This window comes from Tamandua tetradactyla, chromosome 14, assembly GCF_023851605.1.
Source record: "Tamandua tetradactyla isolate mTamTet1 chromosome 14, mTamTet1.pri, whole genome shotgun sequence".
Lineage (NCBI taxonomy): Eukaryota > Metazoa > Chordata > Mammalia > Pilosa > Myrmecophagidae > Tamandua > Tamandua tetradactyla.
Window position 1 is genome coordinate 82,902,115 of NC_135340.1, and position 21,538 is coordinate 82,923,652.

A 21,538-nucleotide genomic window follows, 5' to 3' on the forward strand; every position below is an offset into this window, starting at 1 on the left:
ATTAAGTCTAATTTTAAAAAGTTAAAATTGTCATAATTAGATTATATACTGAGCTCTGTAATCTTGGCTGTTATAAGTTGATAGACCAGACATATATGCACAGGTACCTTTATTGATATTGGCGTAGTTGTTTCTGTGTACCTAAGTATCTTAGGTAATAAAACAAAGTTGATGGTAACAGCAACCAAAAGTACATGTACATTTCAGATGCTTTAAAATAATCCTTTTCCCTACTCATTCCTTTTTTCCTCCAGGAAGGTTTGTAAAACCTGTGTGCTTTCTAAGTGTCATGTTTTAGATAGTTAAATATTTTATATATATATTTTGTGTGTGTGTGTGTGTGTGTGTGTGTGTATTTAGTGCTATTTAGTTGATGTAGATGAGTAGCTGTATCTTAAATGCTTTAAAAGTCATAAAATCCAGGGCATTTGGGGTTGAACATGGGTGGATTTGCCTTTGTGAACAGATTCCTTGAATGATTACCTCTGTTCCATGTGGAAGTGCTTCTTTAATTCCAGATGAACGTAATAACTAACATGCAGCTGGAGTCAGTCTGTATCATTTCAAGTCAAGGGATTATCTTCTTTCAGAGAATCAGAGAATATGCAGCAGAGCACAGTGCAAGAGAGAAGCTTATCCCTCTTAAGACAGCTTGTCCTGGGAGGGCCGATTGGCAGGGCTCTGTCTTACTGGGAGGAGGTCATAATGACCAGGAATATGGCTGTTCCTAGGTAGATCATATGGATTCTGGATATAGCTGGTGTTACGACCGCGGCCTTCTTGGACCACACTGACTGTGGGCTCTAAGGAATATAGTGAAAAATGAGTTCAGAGAACAGATTAGCTTTGGTTGCCTTATTGGGGAGGGTAGGGAGAGTTCTATTTTAATTTAGTAGGGAGAGAAGCTAGGGGGTTCCAAATTTATGACAAATATATGTCAATTAGGGCTTGCTTAGGAGATGGATGACCTAAAATGTGCTGTCAAAACTCCACACTTTGATTATCACCAAGAGAGTTAGAATATCCTAAAGGTAGGGGTCTTAACGGTGCACCGACAACATAGGATAAACTGGGAAGAGGTAGAAGAGGGTGACTTAGAAACTTGGAAAATGTCTATTCTGATTTTTTTTTTTAACTGGGCTTTGTATCAACAATCAGTTGAACAGCGTGTGTGTGTACCCATTCCCCACCCCAGTAGTTCTGCTTTATGTTGGTCCTGATGTCTTTTTAAAGCAGTGTTGGCACAAGACTTTGATTCTTTGCATGAAAGAGGGGGGCAATGCTGGGAAAGACAGCTCACCTTAGATTCCTTAAAAAGCAACAAAAGAAAGGTGTGTTTTTTCAAGATAAGGTGCATGGAGAGGGCTTATTTTTACTTCAGATACTGCACTATTGCCCTGATTTTCACTAAGTTACTTATTTGAGACACCTACCAACTTCATATATATTTTTATTAGCTGTCGACAGTGATGGCACATCTGTGTATGGAGACCCCCTGTGCACAGGTGACTTCATTTCTACATAGCTGCTTTCTGGAAGCTTGCAGGTGAGGATGGGTGGATCCTTAATTGTGGCATAAGGGTTTTCGCTGCTATTCAAGGAACAAGTGCTAGAACTGCACACGGATTCTTTCATGTAATCTGCAAAGCAAGAGAGATTTCTTAGGACAAGCAAGGACATAAAGTCTTCTCTTAAGATACCAGAAGCAGGAGCCTGTATTTGAGTTTGTGCCTTCAGGATCCTAGAGCTACAGTCAAAGCCTATGATGATAATCCAAGATTTGCTTGTGAAATATGTTGAGGCTTACTTTCTCAGGTATGCGGAGTTCTTTTTCTAAAGAAACATGTTTTTGGAGGGATAGGAACATTTTTGTGTTGAGTACTCAGGTATAGGACTAGAAAGAAATTAATTCAAGATATTCATAATATGCTTTCATATCTGTTTATTTAATTTTTACAAAATTCTACAAGGACATTTAATACTTTCTAATTTATGGGATAAAGGCTGGGGAGATGGCATGATTTGGCTAAGGTCACACAGCTAATAAATAGCCAGTGCAGACTTGAACCCATACCTTGGGACTCATTGGCCTGTGCTTTTTCTGTGATATCCTTCTTCCAAATTCTTTGTGGTGACTAAGAAGCTTATATTCAGAAGTAGCACATGTGATTTAGCACAGTTATTACAAACGTGGCTATCTTTAGGTGCCAACTCTGGTGGCATACCTCCTCATGATCAGAACAGGGCAGGTTGAAGTGCAACTCAGGTGTAAAAAGCACCTCAGTTTCAAGCTATGCCCTTGGAAAATTTCTGGTTTCTTGCACGTGTATCCTCCAGGGTCGTTTAACCGTACTCCTTCCAACTGAATCTTACTTTGGTGTAGTACCTTTTTCTGATCCTGGCAGCTAGGAAAACTCATACTTCCTTTCTCACTGCCTCTGTTGCATCATCCTCCAAACTTCAGGGTATCTTGTTGTACAGAAGGATGAAACTGGTTTCCAAATATGAAATGAGGTAACTATAGTTCCAGTGGAGAAAGAAAGATCCCTTAGTGACTGTGAGTCATGGAAGGAAGGAGGATCCCGCCCTTCAGCTTTGAATACCATTCCTCTTTTGGGGAAGATTATTGCCTTCTGCACATCTTCTCAAGTGAGGCAAGATTTGCCTGCAAAAAGGTAGAAGACTAATCTGCCTGACAGCTCTGACTCTCATCCTCCTGGGAAGTTCTGCCAGATAGATGAGGGTCTAGATACAACCACTGAGTTGCAGCGACGTGATCATAGAAAGAGCTAAGAGGCCTCTCAGCAACAGTTCTATGACTGTGACATTCTTGGATGATCTTTCACTTGAACCACCACAAATTACATTTTGGGCTGCTATTTGTTTCCTTCCCCCAACTTTGTGCCTTGCTTAAAACAAGAGGTAAGTGAAAGTGTAAAAAAGTGAAAGTGGTAATGCAACTCAGTGATTAGATGTACCTTGGGCCAGTGAGAGCTGAACATTCCACATAGCCAAAGTAGCTGTATGCCACACATGTAGTATTCTTTTCTCCCATAACAGGTAGTTGGATGGGAGGGGTTTTATTTTTCTGTTAATGTAGGTTAACTGATGTTTGCTTAGATGGTAACATTTCCTCAATCTTGGAAAAAAGTACATTTACCCACTAGTTCCTTTAAATGTTCACAATACCCTGTGATATGAATAAAGTAATAATTATTATCCTCCCCCCCATCCCCTTTGTTGCTTATGAGGAAATTGAGGGTGAGTAGGAAAGTGACTTCTCCAGGGTCACAGTAGTAGTGTAAGCTTTAGAATCAGGCTTAGAGCACTTTCCATTACAAGTTAGCCCAGAATTAGAGAGCAGTGTTGGCCTTGAGCCCATCTCAGATTGCTGCTTTTGTATGTGACCCCAGAGGAAAGGAGGAGAGAACAGCCTTGCTTAGATAATGAGCAGCCCCAGCAAGGACTAAAGGGAGGCTGGATAGGCTCAGCTGCTGTTTGAGGCTCAAATGGAGAAAGATGGCTGTGGGTCCTGCTTTGAGCCATGGAAATTTGCTTCTAAGCAGGTACTTTGTTAGTCAAGGCAATGGGAGTTAAGCCTAGGAACACAAATATGGCTCATCAGTTCCACTTTGGGTTCTCTGAACTGACCAGCCAAGGAATAAGGCAATACCACTCACAGCTTGGAAGCTGAGGACCATTATTGTTTAAAGAAGGACTATCTCCTGAGTGAAAAATTCTCCTGACACCCCTTCCCTCCTCCTGCCCACTTGGTAACTACCTCATTTGCATATTTCCTAAAACTTGAGGTCTAGGAGGAACAGCCCCCTTGGTATAGCACATACAGCTAATGTTCATTCCAATTAGATCATTTGTTATATCTGTAAAGGGGGCTGGGACTGGAAGGAATATTACTATACTTTAGAAATGAGGAAACTGAAGTGCAGAAAGTTTACTACAATGCCCAGTGTTAGTAAGTAAAGCCAGTGCTCAACCCGTTTTTTCTGATATCAAATCAAAGTAAGTTCCCCCTACCCACTAGATCTTATTACTCAGTTCTTCTGACATATCTCTAATGCAAACTGTTTGCAACAGCTTTACCTTACCCTCAACAAGGAATGCCTTTTATCTGTGGAGCTTCCTGCTGAAATAGAAAGACTAAGACCTAACTGTTTGTGGATGTTCCATAACTAATTCAGTTATGGCAACAGGAGAGCCCTGAAGCTCTATCTCAATGCCTAGAAGAGCCTCAGCCTGCCAGAAGTACTTCTCTTTTTTTCACCAAAGAATCTGAGGGTTGCTTTCAAGTTTGGGGGAATAAATTTTGCTCTGCTTTGTAGTAGGGGATGCAGCTAGAAGGATAAAAGAGAAGTTGAGGCTTAGGGGAGGGAATTAGTATCCTGAAGGAGCTAGATCTTCCATAAATGGATCAGAGATGAAGACAAAGGATGGAGAAATGCTTGGAGTTGGGTAGGGCCTTGAATTTTGTAATTATCTGGATCTTAACTACTGGGAACTGGAGGGTGGGGAATGGCAAGGTGAACTGGAAAACTCCACCTTTAGGAAACCAGCTAAGTCCGGCTTTCCCGGCTGAGTCACCCACCTGCTGGCACCAAGGGAGGTGGAGGAGGGGAAGAATAACCAGCTGCTCAAAAACACTTCCTCATCCTTTTATAACCCCTCCCCCAATCCAGTCCCTGTACTTCAGGGCATTTTGCAAAGAAAGGGGAAGTATCTACCAGAGCTACCCAAGCTCTCTAAAGTAACTCTTCCAGGAACCAGGTCTGTAATTAGCATTAGAACTGAAAGCTTAGTTTATCCTGGCATTTGCTCTCATCTAGTTTCTACCTCCCAAAGAGCACACACAGCCATGTACCATTAGAGAAAGAAGGAATCAGCTAATCTGAACATCTTCATTTAGTAAAGGAAGCAGGAAACTTGGGAAATGACTTACCAAGACCCCTTTGTGAGTTTACAGTGGGATCTGAACCTACCCTAAGCCTCTAGGTTCACGCTAATATCTAGATGAGGTCTACCTTAATTCACTGTGCTTGGAAATCCCAGGCACAGAACTCTATCTCTTGCTTCTTAGCCTACTACTATTACAAGAAAGCCACACTGCCCTTCTTCCTGGGCTGTACAAATTAATATCCTTGTCTTGATTGAGAGACAGGGATATGGAGAGAGGGAGGGGGAAATTTCAGGGTCAGGAAGAACCAGGCTGCCTGGAAACAGTTTTTAGGGTGTCACTGGGCTCCTAACTACCTTAGAACCCAACACTGGGATCAGAATTTGAGGATTAGAAAGGTGGTGGAGAGCAGTGGGGAGGATTTTGAACTGCCTGACAAGGGATTGCACATGGGCTGTTTGTGGCAGAATTATTGTGCTGAGGAGAAGGAGTAGCAGGAGACAGGTGTTTAGAAGTAAAGTGGAGTTAGCACAGCCGCATAAGTGGTCTCACTCAAACTCCAGGATGCCAGTGAGTGAAGTTCTTCCATAAGTAACTGGAGAAAGAAGGGCATTGAATGAATTAAAGATTTTGTAATATGAATATAATATAAATTAAGTTGCTTTCAAATGTCAGAGCCTGGGCGGGCCTTAAAGATGGTCCTAGTACAACCCTGTCTTTTGATAGTAAAAGAAGCCAAGACCCAGAAACAACAATGCGACCTTGCCAGGGCCACACAGTAAGAACTAAGACTAGAACCTAGGACTCTTAACTCATAGGCCAGCAGAGAACACTTAGACTTAATGGTTCTGATTTGGTTTTAACCCAGTAGTCCTAGGAAGCAGCTTCAGTCCTGGCATAAATTAATTTATTAAATGTTTCTTTAGGGGGTCATCACATTCGTGGGGTTTATGCTTTATCTTTGATCAGTATTTTTTTTAATTTTTGAACTGTGATATCCCATTTTCCTTTCTTTGAATTCTCATTTTTATATTGGTCCCCAGCACTTCCTGGTTGTCTATATAGCTTCTCGGTTCTCTCTAATTGAAAGGATTTTGGCCAGGGTAGTGAAACAAAATCTGGCTGGCAGTCTACTAAGACCCTCCCTGCTCCCAGATGCTCAGATATATGATCCCATAATACAGGAATGAAATGATGCTGAAGTAGAGACTGTTTTACATTTATGGTTGAAAGTCTGAAGATAGCTTCCCTAATCACAGTGCACAGGGCAACAAAGTGCATAGAAAAGTTGTGTGCTCTTTTATTGAGGTGTCTGGACCTGCCTCAGCTTATAAACATTTGAGTCATATGTGTTCTCAGAGTCAGAAAGGTCCTTTGAATTCTTTTCTGCCCAGTCCTCTCACTTTTATGAGAAAGAAACTGGGATTCCAGGTCATAGTGATAAAATAGCAGAGATATCCTTTCTGTTTTTCAGTCTCACCTATTCTAATGGTGCTTGCTTATGCCCCCCATTTGGATGGGTTAAGTAAAAACCCACAGGAATTTGCCAGAGAAGCTCCTGAAAGAACAGTATTCTTTCAGGAATGCTAGGAGCCTGGGGAGTGACTCCTGTTCTCAGACAGTTCTCCTGAGCCTTGCATATTTCAACAAGTGCTAATCAGAACTCTCTCTTAGCTATTCTCTGGCTGAGAACCCAATTCTTACCATCACCCCTGCCTTGCTCACCCCACTTCTAATAGCCAAATCGTACATGACTATCTGTCCTTGGTTAGGAAATGGTTGTGTTTCAAGTATCACTATCTAAGGCTAGGTCTAAAAGCCCAGAACAGTAATCCAACAAATCTGGTTCAGTCTAGACCAGTGGTTTCTAAATGATAACTGGGTGATGTGCTACATAAAAATACCTTAAGGTACTCATCACAAATGCAGACTCCAGGGCCCTACTCTACTGTATTGGAATCCCAAGGTGGAGTCTGAGCATCTGTATTTCAACAGGCTTCCCAGGTGATTCTGGTGCATAGCTAGAATTAGGATATCCATTGGGGTATTTGCTTAGTCACACCTCTTTCAGCTTGGGTAAGGTTCTTTTAAATAAACCCCAGAGACAAAAGGCCCACCCCATTTCAGTTGTACAGCTCTTTAAAATATTCAAAAACACTTCCCATCTGCGATTTTATTGAATACTCATGATAACCCTGTTAGACAATAGGACAGGCATACTCATCCCAGTCTTGTAGATGAGAAACTGAGCCTTTGGGAATTTACAGTCTAAGGTCCCAGTTAATAAGTGACAGAGTGGAGATATAAACCTAGGTTTGTGTTGTTCCAAAGTCATCTATTTCACACATTCTGTTATTCCCAGGGCCTAAGCCCAGTGGCAGGATCTGACTTTTCATCTTTGGCTTCACTTTAGACTTTGTAGAGAGATGATCCAACTTGCAGTTCCCATGTGTTTAGGGGTTAGTCTTGGTTTTCCTGCTCTCAGGAACAGAGATCTCTCGAGAACAGAGATCTCTCGAGGGTAGAGTGCCATACAATATTAACACTGGGTATCATTTCATTCCTTCTGCATCAAAAAGCCAGCAGATGCAGGGTGGCATTCCTCGCCAATGCAATGACAGGAGGCCTCTGGGGCAGGTAGATTGACTTTATTTCAGATTTTATAATCAGTTTAACCCGTGCTAATTGGTTGGATAATGACTTCTTACATTTCTGAAGACATTTAGTTGGCATCTATAAAAAACCCCACAAGCATTTGCTAAGCAGGTGCAACTGAAATCGAAAGATGAATTCATTATTATTACGATTGTTCCTCCTGGGCAGAGCTACCCAGCAGCCCCAGGTCATGTGTTCTCTTAACTTTGGTTTTTTTTCTCCCCCACTTGGGGTCGGGGAGTGAGGGAGGAGATGTAGTTTCAGGCAGAATTTCTGGCCATTTTAGATCTGCACTGTTTTATCTTGCTAAGCCCTTTCTAATGGGATGTCACAATTGGATACTCTACCTTTGAAGCCTTTGTCCATAATGTATGTGTTCTGACGTCTATCCATTCCACAAGCACCTGCATAAAAACAATATAAGGAAAGAAAAATATGGGAGTGAGGTTTATCTAACTGCATGTTTTTTCTTTTCTCTCCTACCCAGAAAAAAAGTTACTTATTGTTACAAATTGTTCTGTTTTTAATCTACCCCAAATTATTTTGAGCATACAGGACTTCTTCAAAGGCTCGTAGACATTAACCTGAGCTAAAGCACCCTGTCATGTTCAGCATTCCTTCTCCCCTTCAGCTTTCACTCCTGAGGGTATCTTCCGCCTGTAGTCACTGTAGGTGAACTTCTAGGCTCCAAAGGTATATGATGAGTAATGAATTAAAACCATTTCTTTTAGCTTGGGGGAGAGATACGTGTATGTCCCAATTCTGTTGGATTATGGAATGGGATTGAAAAGACAGTGTTTCTCACCTCTCTCAGCTCTGGTCCTGCCTCTCCTTACTTAGTCCAAAACCCTACTGAAGGGAGCCAGAGAAAGTGGAAGATACATTGCTGAAGTTCTTGTTTAGTCATCTTCATAGGCTCTACAGTCATTCCCATCCATAACCAGCTCTCTTATGTACCCATTTTTTGGGTGGACCATTTGTACATATTGAGAGTTGTTTTTAAAAAGCATTACCAATGTTTTGCTGCCCCAAGGAATTCTTTCTCCTTTTTGGCTATTACAGTTTACATAGGTTCCTGCAGTTCATGGTCCTGAGCCCTAGCCAGAGGCAGGACATAAAACTTAAGAGATCATGCTGCTGGTGATCCTAGAAAAGAAACTGCCTGGCATTTCTAAGTTGGGACAGTAATGATTCTGGTTTGTAGTCAAGGCTGTTTTTCTTTTTCAGCTTTTAACTGATAGCATAATACCAAGCTAGGCATGTAGCAAATGTTCTAAAATACAGTTTGACCATACTTGACTTTCCCCAAAGTTTCTGACATTCAAGAGCAACCCATTGTGTTTAGATACCTCTCCATACCCCACCATACAGAGTACACAGGTTGAATTTGCAAGAATCTAGTCCTGTCTGCCTGCCTTCCACGCATTACTGAATGATATGGTAGAACTAGGTCCAAATTTTTCTCAAGCTTTTGATTTTTCTAAAGGCCCTTTATGTATCTTTGCCTTTCAGAAATGTGAGTGCAACAGTATATATCCCTGGCATCCGTTTAGCACTTTATACTAGGCAAGGACTTCTGCCCTCCTTGAGGCAAGTCTGTTGTCCACCCAGCACCCCCCCCCCCCTTTTTTCTTTGTAAAACAGGAAACAAAGCCCAAACAAAGCAGTGGTGTCCAAGGCCTCACCAGCAAATGAGCAAGTTGTAAGTAGAGCCCAGGATCTAATCCCCAGGTGACTGACTAGGGTTGGGATTTTCCCCAACTATTTGCTCATATTGGCCTCTAGCCTCTCTGGCTGTGAGCCAAAATATAACAGTTTGTGGGGCCCTGGCTATAGCAGTTGAAGAGTCAGATCTGCTTTGAGATCTGTAAAGGAGGGAGAAGTCTCTGGGTTGAGCCTAGAGGATGCTTACATTTGGAAATATAGGTTGTTGAGAGGGTGTTGGTAGTGGACTTAATGAATGCCCTGGATGCTGCCCAGGGGACCCAGAGCTAAGAGCACAACCTCCTAGATACAGGCCAAGGATCCATCACATCCCATGCCTGCCCTTGGGGCAAGTGAATTTAGCACCTTTGCTCTTCCCTAGCACTATCCAGGGAACTTGAAGGGGTTGGTAGAAGTGCATTTCCCGTGAGCCCTAGAAATCCATTCAGGTCCAGAACTGCCTGTGATGCTAAGATCCTAGAGAAGCCACTTTGTAAGGATGCCACATTCTATTTAATTCACTGCACTCAATCCTGTGGTACCTACTTCTGCAACTTCTACTTACATCCTTCCATTTCTGGCCTAACTTTCCAAGTCTCTTTTTTTTTTTTTCTATCTCTCTCAAACCGTCATGATTAAGCTTAATACATAAGAGTTTGTTGACTAGAAAGACACAACCTACCCCAGTATCTCCAGATCCCTGCTGGAGAATTTGGAGAATTTGACCTGAGTCACTGGTGGGTCTGGAGTCTCTCTCAGGGGGGACACTGGCCCCAGCTCCGTTATCCACATCAACGGGCCAGAAGCCCAGAAAACCTCAAAGCTGTCACTATTTCCAAGTCATTTCTCAGTGGTTTGGGATGGTTTGCTATAGCCCATAGGGAGTACAAATATTTTGAGTCCTGTCTACCTAACACTAGCCAGCCCCAGTAGTCCACACCTACTGACCATGCTGGAGCAAATGGAGTTATGGGAGAACTGGGCAGTTTTAGTTAGGGGAATGGGCTTGGAGACTAATCATGTTGGGGTTGGGGAGGAGGGGTCTTTAACAGGGAGAGTTCTGGGACCACAGGGGTGAACCAATGGGAAGGGTGAGGAGTAGGGCAGGTGCTGGGTCCAGTCTCTAGAAAGCCTCAGGGGCCCAAAGGGGAAGAGGGCAGGGCGGGCTGGGGGTCTGACCTGGTGAGTGTGGCTCAGCGGGGCGGCTGAGGTGTCTAAGTTCAATGTAGAAGTCCTCGGGCGGGTACCTGGCCTCCAGGGCACTGATCTGGAAATGGGAGTCTAGTGAGAGGAATGACAGGGAGGAGCCATTATTCCCAGGGCCCTGGTATGGAGGGAGGAGGGGGTGGGGAATAGATGAAGGGCTAAGGGTCAGGCTGGAAGGAGACCTAGGTCCTCTATGCATGGTACCCAAAGAGGCCATGGCCAGCAGAACCCAGGGGGGATGTGCTAAAGCTGATACCATCTGCCTTGATTCCCTGACCCCTCAAAGGAATGGATGCCCACCAGGGTGGGTAATAGAGAGAGGAAGCCCTTGAAAGGGGAACCTTTGTAGGGGCTGAGTCTGGAAGGAATCCCTTCCAAGATGGTGAACTTCTGCCTCCACCTGGAATCCCCACACCCTGGCCCTAGCTGTTTTTGTGGATCACAGCCACTCTTCCCCTACCCTCAAGATAGGAATGAAGGGGTCATGGGCTTCATTGCCTATTAGAGCTTAAATAAGGGCTTGGGTCTCTTCCTTACACCCTTTATCATCAGGGGAAATCATGCTCAGGCCTTATCTGCTAACCCTCTCCCTTCAAGCTGGGGTAGGGCCCCTCTCACCGTGGGAGAAGTTGAAGGCAGGATATGATGGTGGGAAACCCCAGACTCAAACCACTACTGACCTAACACGTTCACATAGCTGTAGGGAGTCCAGCCTGCTGTGTCTCTGTCAAGTGACTTGTTACTGAGCTGTTTGGAGAGTAGGAAAGTGGGTTAATTCCTGGTGCCCTTGAGTTGTCCCTCCCCTGCCTTTGCTTTTCCAGTCTCAGCACACCCACCCATGTGACGATCCTGACCCGCCTAGGTCCTAGACCATTGAGGGAAAGGGAGAGCCAGGTGTTTCAAGATAGGCCACCATGATGTGGCTGAGGCCAGTGAGAACAGAATATACTCCCATCTAAGCTTTCTGATTGAAGCTGTAGGATTTTCAGGCTCCTAGGGGCAGGGACAGGGTTTTCCAAGAGCCAAGAATTGGCCTGCGCGAAGCTGACTGTGACAGAGGAAGCAGGTCAGCTGGGGGGGTCAAGCTGGGGCCTTAGAGAAGTTGGGGCAGAGTTGCAGGAGTTGAGAGCTCTGGCGGTGTTTTAGCTGCAACATGATGCCATCTCCAGCACACAAGAAGGTACATGCTGATACTGCCTGCAACATCACTGTCACCTCTACCACCTGGCCTGGGCTGAGTGTGAACCTTTCAAGTGGCTAAAGGAAAGCTTCAGGGCAAGATGCCTTGAGGCTTATGGTGCAATTCTCCCCACTGGATTCTCAGAGCTGCCCTTCATGTGAAGTAAGGATGGTTATCCTCATTTCACAGAGGGGACTTGAGTTCTGGCATGTAGGCCTTGCTTGTGGGCAGACAAGGAATCAGTGGCAGAGCTAGTTCTAGAACTCAAGTCTCAACTCCCAGGCCTGCATGCCTTTTATAATCATCATCTGCCTTCAGCTACACATGAACTTTCTGCCAGACTGAGGAGCCCTTGACCAAACAGATCCACTCTGTGAGAGGGTTGCCAGTTGAGTAATTTTGCAGTAACTTGGGTTTCTTACTGAAAGAGGGTGGCTGGCACTCCCCTGTTAGAATGAGACCAAGAGCGACATGGCCACAAGAGGCCTCAAGGCACCCTCCATACAACACTCCTTGTTTCATAGGTAGGAATGACTTTAACATTGTGTGTGGGGCTGTACAATGTCTGTGTTAATTGCTGCGGGGTTCAGAATGCAGTGCTAGCCATCTATGGCAGAAGGCATGGTCTGTGGGCTGGGGGACATTACTGGTAGGGCAGTAGAGGAAAGTATTTCTAGAGCTCTAGGGCGGAAGCCTGGAGTGTGAAAGTTGTGCTGTTGTTTATGTTCTTGGCCCAGGATGGCTGCTATGGGAAACTAGAAACCCTGGGATTGTTCCCTAGGGGATTCTGCTGTTGGGTGAGTGTGTGCACATGTGCACAGATAAGTGTAAGAAGGTGTGTGGCATGAACTCTTCAGACCTTGTGGCCCTTGGGGCAGTTCATTTCTGAATCTCCCACTGTGCCCATTAGTATGGATCCTGGCACATCATTAAGGCTCACTCCACATTCTCTACATGTTTGCTGAGACATCTTTACAAAGGGTCATAACTGTAAGGGGTATCTTGCCGTCAGCCAAAGTTATGCCTGTCTAGGGTGGCACACAGCTGCCCTTGAGGACTTGTGGGCTCACTGACAACGTGGATACTGGCTACAGCTGATGTTTGGTTCCATGTCCCTTGTATTTGTTCATACTGCTCCAAATGGTTATGGGTGGTGTATTGATGACATGTGGTATATCCAGATACAAGGGACTTCAGTTACCTGAATGATAGCGGTCATTCTATAATGTGGTGGTTCTACACATTTTGTTAATATACTGCAGTGAATGGTGGTAGGTGGTATCATGTTTTGATTACACATGATATTAACACATAGCAAAACTGGACATGGTATATGTGATTGTGTAATGGGAAGACTACCCATGATGATTACATGACTTGGTTACACACAAGGTGTGGGGGGTATATATATCAAGAGGTGCTGTGGATTGGTTACATGTGATACCTGCTGGCTACAGGGCATATATTGGCTCTACACTCACTCCCTGTTAGGTGCTTCACAAAGTGTTTACATGTGCCATCGAGCATGGAGCTGTGTTTAATGTATTAGTGCTTGGTGCTACTTGGACCGTCCAGGTGGGGGTTGCTGTTCTTTCCCAGGCAGAGGTGAGGGTTCAAGGGGGGACCATGGGTGGGGACTGAGAAATCAGGGGCCCGGTACCTTGGTGGGGCTGTTCCTGTCCAGAGTGCTGGCCTGGCTGATGGCAGGCCCCCCGCATGCCAGTGTGTGGTAGCTGGAATTGGAAAAGCACTGGGCATGGCTGCTACTTTGAGACAAATCTGGGAAGAAAACAAGGTGCCACATACCATCATACCTCTGCCTTGGCATGTCATATTCCCAATACTAACACTTAGGTTGGGCAGCTTTGAGAGTGCCCTGCAGAGAGACAGCCCCCCAGGCATCCACTAAATCCCCAGCAAAATCGATAGTGTCTAATTTGTTCCCTCCCTCATGCTGGCCCTCCCTGCAGCATGCAGTTAGGCTTGCTAGTGTGGATGGTGATACCAGCAGCTGGAGCATGGACAAGGAATATAGATATTGATGGCTTCAGATGTCCTGGTCTCTACTTAAGGCTGGGTTGACCCTCCCCTACTTCCCTTCAGGGTTAGAACCTGGCAGTGAATCCATAAAGAGAACTTCCATTCTCTTATCCCTGGGATACAGACCCTAGCCTTTTTTTCCTGCTCATCAAAGGATTCCAGGACCTCTCCACAGCGCTGGGACTCCAGAGGAATGGCATGGGAAAATGCAGTCAACCTTGACCTTGTTCATTGTATAGTCAAAGAAGAAAATCCCCAAACCATTTCTGTGGGCTTGGGGTTTCATTGGAGGATGTCTCCTTTGGTTGAAACCCACGGTGGCATGCAGGCCAGGAGATTTTTGTTTTGTTTTGTTTCATTTTTTTTAGGCCAGGAGTTTTTTGATCAGGGCCTTCACCAGGTCATTGTTGTCTATCCTACAGTGCCTAGCATGAAACTGGGCACACGGTAGGCAACACTTAGCAGAAATGGGCTGAACTGATCTGTGTTTTCTAAGAACAAAGTGCAGGAAGTTGCAGGTCCAATAGGAGTAGCCATGCATAGTCATTGGGTCAGCTGGAGAGACCAATCATCTTTGTGCTTATCTAGACAGGCCCAACCGACTATGGTCTATTCCACAAGTAAAGGATTGGGAAGCAGGCAGGGCAACGGGCAATTCCAGAGAACTCTGATCTCTGCTGTTGAGTTAAATATGAAGCAAAAAGTCTTTCTTATTTCCATAGCAGCCATTCAGGAGAGATGAAGGACCCAGTCTAACAGCCCCATCCTTCTCTGAGGTTCCTAGATAGGATGTCTATTACAGTTGTTACATTTATAGATAGACTGGGCCCTGGCAGGCCTGGCCAGAGGGATATTGTCCAAGTTTTCAAATCTCCCTCAACTCAAGCACCATCTACTCCCACTGTACTAATAGGGCCTGTGCTGGTTTGATATGATGTATGGACCCTAGAAAAACGATGTTTTAATCCTAATCCCATTTTGTAAAGGCAGCTGTTTCTTCTAATCCTATTCAGTATTGCATGTTTGAAACTGTAATTAGAACACCTCCCTGGAGATGTGATTTAATCAAGAGTGGTAGTTGAGCTGGATTAGGTAGAGGCATGTCTCCACCCATTTGGGTGGGTCTTGATTAGTTTCTGAAGTCCTATGAAAGAGGAAACATTCTGGAGAATGAAGGAGACTCAGAGAGAGCAGAGAATGCTGCAGCACCATGAAGCAGAGAGTCCACTAGCCAGCGCTTTGGAGATGAAGAAGGAAAGCTCCTCCTGGGAAGCTTCATGAAACCGGAAGCCAGGAGAGAAAGCTAACAGATGACGCCGTGCTCACCATGTGCCCTTCCAGCTGAGGGAGAAACCCTGAACTTCATCAGCTTTCTTGAACCAAGGTATATTTCCCTGGATAACTTAAATTGGACATTTCTATAGGCTTGTTTTTAATTGGGATATTTTCTCAGCCTTAGAACTGTAAACTAGCAACTTAATAATTCCCCTTTTTAAAAGCCATTCTGTTCCTGGTATATTGCATTCTGGCAGCTAGCAAACTAGAACAGATTTTGGTACTGGAGAGTGGGGTGCTGCTGCAGTTTGCAAATACTGAACATGTTGGAACAGCTGTTTAAATGGATTAGGGGAAGATTCTGGAAGAGTTTTGAGAAGCTTGATAGAGAAGGCCTGGAATGCTCTGAAGAGACTCTTGGTAGAAATGTGGACTCTAAAGATGCCTCTGACCAGGGTCTAGACAGAAATGAGGTATGTCATTACAGACTGGAAGGAAGGTGAGCCTTGTTTTAAAATGGCAGATAATCTGGCAAAATTGATGACTGGCTTTGGCTAGAAGGCTGATTTCAAAAGCCATGAACTTGGATATTTAGCAGAAGAGATCTCCAAATTAAATGTTGAAAGTGTAGCCTGGTTTCTCCTCGCAGCTTATAGTGAAATGTGACAGGAAGGAGATAAGCTGAAAACTGAACTCTTGGGTACAAAGAAACCAGAAATTGAAGTTTTAGAAAATTCTGGGCCTCCAGAAGGGAAGACCCCAGAGAATAGTGCCAAATGTGGAAATAGCCGTCCATTTCAGAGAAAGCCAGGATTAGACATGGAATTATCCAGGAAGGATTTGTGGAAACTCCTTATGTCTGATGGGCATGACCCAAGGCTGCTGCATAGAAAGCCAACAAGAGTGCTGTGGGAGGATGGGCCATGGTGGCTCAGCAGGCAAGAATGCTTGCCTGCTATGCCAGAGGACCTGGGTTCGATTCCTGGTGCCTGCCTATGTTAAAAAAAAAAAAAAGAGTGCTGTGGGACCTGTATAAACAGAGCCACTGCTGGTCTGGGCTGGGGGGGCTCAGAGAAGGGACATATTGGAGGAAAAATAACTTCAGAGGCAAAACCATGGAGGCCGGGGTCTGAAGTAAAGAAGCCTTGGGCCAGGAGAGCAGACCCACCCAAACCCATGAAGAGGGTGAGTTTGCTCCAAAAGCAGAAGATGGGCCTTCCACCTTCTTGCAGTGGAAGAGTCATGCCACCTCAGGCCTTGAGAGGGTGAAGCACATTCCTTGGGGTTTGGGGAGAGCCTGGCTGCCGCCACATGGAGGGGTTGAGCGTGTGCCCCGGAGATGGCAGAGAGCCCGGTTGCAGCCTCGATCCTTGGAGAGGGTGGAGCCAAGAAAAAGGTGGTCTCTTCAATATCCCCCAAGGTTAAGTTCAGAGAGAGGCAGGCCTCTCCGTAGGCCCTTGGAAAGGGTGGGACTGCCGCTTTCTAAAACCCCGAAGATAAATGATTCTCAGACTTTGAAATCTAATGGACTTTGCCCTGTGGGTTTTTGAAACTGCTTGGGTCTGGTGACCCTTGTGTTCCTTCCTCCCTATGGAAATGGGTATATTTATCCTATGAATGCTCCTCCTTTGTATGTTGGCAGCAGACAACTTGTTTTGAGTTTTTATAGGTCCACAGCCAGAGGATAATTTTACCTTAGGACAGACCATGTTTGTAACTTTGAGATTTTGTACTGGTTTTAACCTTATATTGTATTTGTAATGTTACTGAAATGGTTTAAGTTTCTCTGATACTGTTATGGAATGAATGAATTTTGTAAATGGGGAAAACATGTCTTTTTTAGGGTCCAGAGGGTGGAATGTGCTGGTTTGAAATGATGTATGGACCCTAGAAAAAACATGTTTTAACCCTAATCCCATTTTGTAAAGGCAGCCATTTCTTCTAATCCCTATTCAGCATTGTATGTTTTAAACTGTAATTAGATCTCCTGGAGATGCGATTTAATTAAGAGTGGTGTTAAGATGGATTAGATAGAGGCATGTCTCCACCCATTTGGGTGGGTCTTGATTAGTTTCTGAAGTCCTATAAAAAAGAGGAAACATTCTGGAGAATGAAAGAGACTCAGAGCAGAGAATGCTGCAGCACCATGAAGCAGAGAGTAGTCCACTAGCCAGCGCTTTGGGGATGAAGAAGGAAAATGCCTCCTGGGGAGCTTCATGAAACCGGAATCCAGGAGAGAAAGCTAGCAGATGCTCGGCCATGTGCCCTTCCAGATGAGGGAGAAACCCTGACTGTGTTCACCATGTGCCTTCTCACTTGAGAGAGAAACCCTGACTGTGTTCACCATGTGCCTTCTCACTTGAGAGAGAAACCCTGAACTTCATCAGCTTTCTTGAACCAAGGTATCTTTACCTGTGTGCCTTAGATTGGACATTTGTATAGACTTCTTTTAATTGGGACATTTTCTCAGCCTTAGAACTGTAAACTAGCAACTTATTAAATTCCCTTTTTAAAAAGCCATTCTGTTTCTAGTATATTGCATTTTAAAAAGCCATTCTATTTCTAGTATATTGCATTCCGGCAGCTAGCAAACTAGAACAGGGCCCTTCTAACTTCGGGAACGCTTTGTGTGTGGGAAGTAGGGAGGAAGAGTAGTTCTAGACTTTCGCCAGGAAAGCAGAAATGAAAAAGGTCCTAGACATGAGTCCCAAGGCCTGCCCTCCTGAGGAATCACAAATTCAGGCTGGGAAGAGGTTCCCTTTGCTTAATATGGGTGTTCTTGTGGCTGAAGTCTGATAGGAAGGATGAGGAAGCTCTGGGGTCATGGAAAGAAGCACCGAACCATAGCTGCTCAGAGCTGGGGCCCAGGAACTGACACTCCTTTAGAACCCCTCTACCTTTATCTTGCAGGGTCCTGCTCCCCACTTACGTTGTCTATCTGGGGGAATCTGAACACTCAGCCCCAGCAGCCATCCTTGCAAGCATGACCACCTACCTTCAGCAATGTCAAGGTGTCCCCAAGGATTCTGCCTAGCTCTGGAGTATGTGTATGTGTGTGTAGCGGGGAGGTGGTTGCTGGGGCACAGCCCTTACCTGAGAGGGAGTAGTCAGTGCTGGTCATCCTCATTGCGGGTGTATAGGAGACACGGGGAGCCAGGTCACGGCCCTTCTCTTTCTGACGCCGCCGCCACCAGGCAAACAGGACCAACAGCACCACAATGAGGAACAACAGGAGAACGATGCCTGTGACAGCACCCACCGAGTGCCGCTCTGCACCCAGCGCTGGGCTGATCTTGGTGTAGGGATTCAGCTCCTCCATCATGAGGGCAGCTGTGGGCGGAGGGCAGGCCTGCTTGTTCTTTGGATCTCCTCGGTCCAGGGCCTAGACGCCTCTTGTGCTAGAGCTGATCTTGGCCCCTTTTTTTTTTTTTTCCAGTCCCTCTGTGACCCTCCCTGTGCCCCTGATTCCTTAACTGCCTAGGGGGGATTGGGTCTCAGGGTTATGGCTAGAAGGAAGTGTGATTGTGGGAATGAAATAAAATAAAAACTGTTTGTTATTACTCTGTTTTAAAAATGAACTACAGATATTACTCATTTAATCTTCCCAGCAGTCCTCTGAAATAGGAACTTTTATTCTCCTTTTACAGATAAAGAAACAGAGTTACCAAAAAGTTAGGATATTTGCCCAACATCATACAACCAGTATTGGCAGTCAGGTTTCTCAGGAGTAAAGAAGACTTGGACTTGACCTCTCTCCCTGCTTATTCTGCGGCTCTGAGAGAGTCCTGCCATACCTCAGTTTGCTCACGGGGTATTAGAATCCTCCCCAGAGGATTGTGAGTGGACCAAATGACAGACTGGTAGGAAAGGCACTCTGAGAACTGCATGTGACTTGCTAGCATATCCAGGATTACTGCCCACAAACCCTCCTCTCCCCCACTGACTACACAGAGTGGGGTAATTCCCTTTGTGCCAGTGCAGCAGTCCAGTAGGCTGGCCTGGCAGGGTCTAGAACCTCCTTTGGTGTTAGCTCGTGTTCAGGGTGAACAGAGCCAGCCAGCATCACCTGGGAGGCAAGTGTTCTGCATTGTTCTCTGCTATTTCCTCAGAACACAATGAAAATAATTATCTTCTGGCTCCAGTTCTGTAAGGAGGATAATTAAGAAACCATTCTCATCCCCCCATATCCTAGAACCAGCAACAATGTAACTCCTTACATGTTTGCAGCACATTACAAAGGATTCTTAAGTACACAAGCCAGCATTTGTCAGTGCCCCCTATGTTCCAGACTCAGTGCTGAGTTCTTTACTCACATTATCCCGATTCTCAAATCTGCACTGTGAGGTAAGTTGTAGAGGTCAGATCCTCTACATCTGACTGCAGAGCCGGAACACACGTGAGCCCCTTGTAGCCCTGTGGCCCACTGGAGGAACCTCGTGGCTTGGGGAAGACAAGGATTAATCTACTCTTCCCATTTTGCATGTGGAATAACAGGCCAGCAGAAGTAATGACCAGTCCAAGGACAACTAGGAGGCAATGGCAGAACCAGAACCTGACAGATATTCTGACTTGGTCTTGCAGTCTTTCCGCAGCACAAGTTTGTGATTACCCTTGCTTGGCTCACGGGAATCTTGTCAAAGATGAGTGTGGGGAAACAGTTTCTTGAAGGGCTGCCTGCTCCATTGACTCCTCCAGCACTTGGAACCTCAACCTCCCCCTCTGCAGACCATCCCACTCCTGCTTTCCTGTCCACGTCTTAAACATGAGTAAAGGGAAGTCACAAACTACCCTTATAAAACCCAATTGTTTCTAATTGGTTCTTCCCCAGCCCCCTGACCTGGACTCTGCCACCTGTGTATTACCTTGGTCACACCTGATGCCTTTGAATCCAGGGCTGCAATAACAGGTGCCGGTGACATGGTCACAGGTGGCATTGTTCATGCACTCACATAGCTGCTGACAGCCATAGCCGAAGGTTCCTGGGGCACATCCTGTGTAGCATGAAGAGTTCGGGTAGACAGTGAGGCACAACCACTCTCCATCAACAACAATGACAGGAGCCAGTTAGCCAGATCTTCCTCACACTGAGTGAAACCTGTTTGAGCTACTGTTGTGTTTTGGTCTAGGGCATCTATAGATCTGAGTGGAGGAACATAGGGGCAGAGGGAGAGGACAGGGCCCACCCACCCCTGCTTCCTCCTCATTGGACATGCATTTACACAGCATTCTCCATGTGCCATGTCCTAAGGTTGGTGCTATAGAGACTTTAAAGAAGAATCAAACAAAATGCCACCTCCTTCTCCTCCCCCAAAGCCCCTCAGGTTTCTGCTCTGCCCTCATCACCCCACCCCCACCCCTCCATCCATCCCCATCCTCAACTGGAGGAAGAAACTTCCGGACATCAGTGTAAGGAAGACCTTCTTTCACTTAGTTCCTTGAGAGTTGCTGCAGAATTCAAAGGAACAAAGGATGCAGATCCCTGAATAGGTGGACCTTGAAAGCAGGCACTTCCCCTTTAGGGGGTCAGGGCCAGGGCCTGGCACCAACAGCCAGGGATCAGGGCGGCTTACTCTGCTCGCAGTGCCGTCCAGTGAAGCCTGTGCGGCAGGTACACTTGCCGCTGATGTGGTCACAGCTGGCGCCATTCTGACAGTGGCATACACGCCCACAGTCCTTCCCGTAAAACGCTGCTGGGCAGCCTGAGGAAACAAGGTCCCCAGTCATGGGAGTTGCTGGAGGGTGGGGGCAACTGCAAAGAGGCATAGCTGGGACCAGACCTGTTTGTGCCTCTTCTCTGAGCGTAGGGTAAAGAGGACTAGTGTGACCCTGCACAGGAGCTACTGTCTCTGCGACTTGGGTCCCCGTTCACACTAGAAGGGTGGGTCTTTCAGGCAAAGGGGCCTTGGAACCAGAGTTTGGGCTGGGGTTGCTTTGCTGCATGGCCACAGGGTGTTCCACCCCAATCTGTGCCCCTCTGTCCAAGGAGAGCCTGGACTCAGTGATTGCTGTGTGCTTAGAGCCCTGACCTTTCAAGACTGATCTTGTCAGAATCCTGAATCCAGCCAGGCCCTGGTATTGCCTGGTAGAGCTCCCCAATCTTGAAGAGGGCCTCCCACCTTCCCTCCGCTGCTGGCCTGAACAATGCCTGCGGTGGCCAGTAGGTTGCAGCATGGGATTCTGAGAGGCTGGGAGGCTGAGAGGTGGAGCTTACGCTGCGTGCAGAAGAGTCCAGTCCAGCCAGGGGTGCAGAGGCAGGCCCCATCCTCAGTGTTGCAGCTCGCCCCATTGTGGCAGTTGCAAGTATGGAAGCACGCTGGGCCCCAGAATCCTGGGGGGCAAGCTGGAGGCGGGGTGAAGACAGGGTGAGGACAAGAAAGAGAGGATCAGTGGGAAAGGGAGGGAAAGGAAGGGAGTCACATTAGAGCCAAAATGCCAGGATGGACCTGGATGGCACTTTCTGACTTTCAGGGAGATGGCACACTGTTCCCAGAGTTCTTCCACTCACCCCTTTCCCAAGCCACCAGGATTCCCATAAAACTTAGACTCTGTCCACTCTGCAAGTCTTTGTT

At 45.9% G+C, this 21,538-nt stretch overlaps 1 protein-coding gene across 5 annotated transcripts in view; it reads right to left on the bottom strand.

Annotated features, from left to right (window-relative positions):
* Positions 1 to 581: 581 nt before the first annotated feature.
* The window catches only part of MEGF11 (multiple EGF like domains 11), a 239,853-nt gene continuing 218,896 nt past the window's right edge, over positions 582 to 21,538 (bottom strand). Inside the window, exons 16-25 of one of the 5 annotated variants that reach the window (XM_077128270.1) lie at positions 21,181 to 21,309; positions 20,540 to 20,668; positions 19,832 to 19,960; positions 18,063 to 18,299; positions 13,315 to 13,433; positions 11,155 to 11,221; positions 10,448 to 10,549; positions 7,912 to 7,968; positions 1,434 to 1,640; positions 585 to 803 (exon numbers count right to left, since the gene is read on the bottom strand). In XM_077128270.1, the coding sequence (XP_076984385.1) occupies positions 643 to 803; positions 1,434 to 1,640; positions 7,912 to 7,968; positions 10,448 to 10,549; positions 11,155 to 11,221; positions 13,315 to 13,433; positions 18,063 to 18,299; positions 19,832 to 19,960; positions 20,540 to 20,668; positions 21,181 to 21,309 (1,337 nt within the window). In that variant the 3' untranslated portion in view covers positions 585 to 642. Of the gene's footprint in view, positions 804 to 962; positions 1,641 to 7,911; positions 7,969 to 10,447; positions 10,550 to 11,154; positions 11,222 to 13,314; positions 13,434 to 18,062; positions 18,300 to 19,831; positions 19,961 to 20,539; positions 20,669 to 21,180; positions 21,310 to 21,538 lie in introns of those variants that run through there. The other 4 variants (XM_077128267.1, XM_077128268.1, XM_077128271.1 and 1 more) reach the window with 4 other exon arrangements.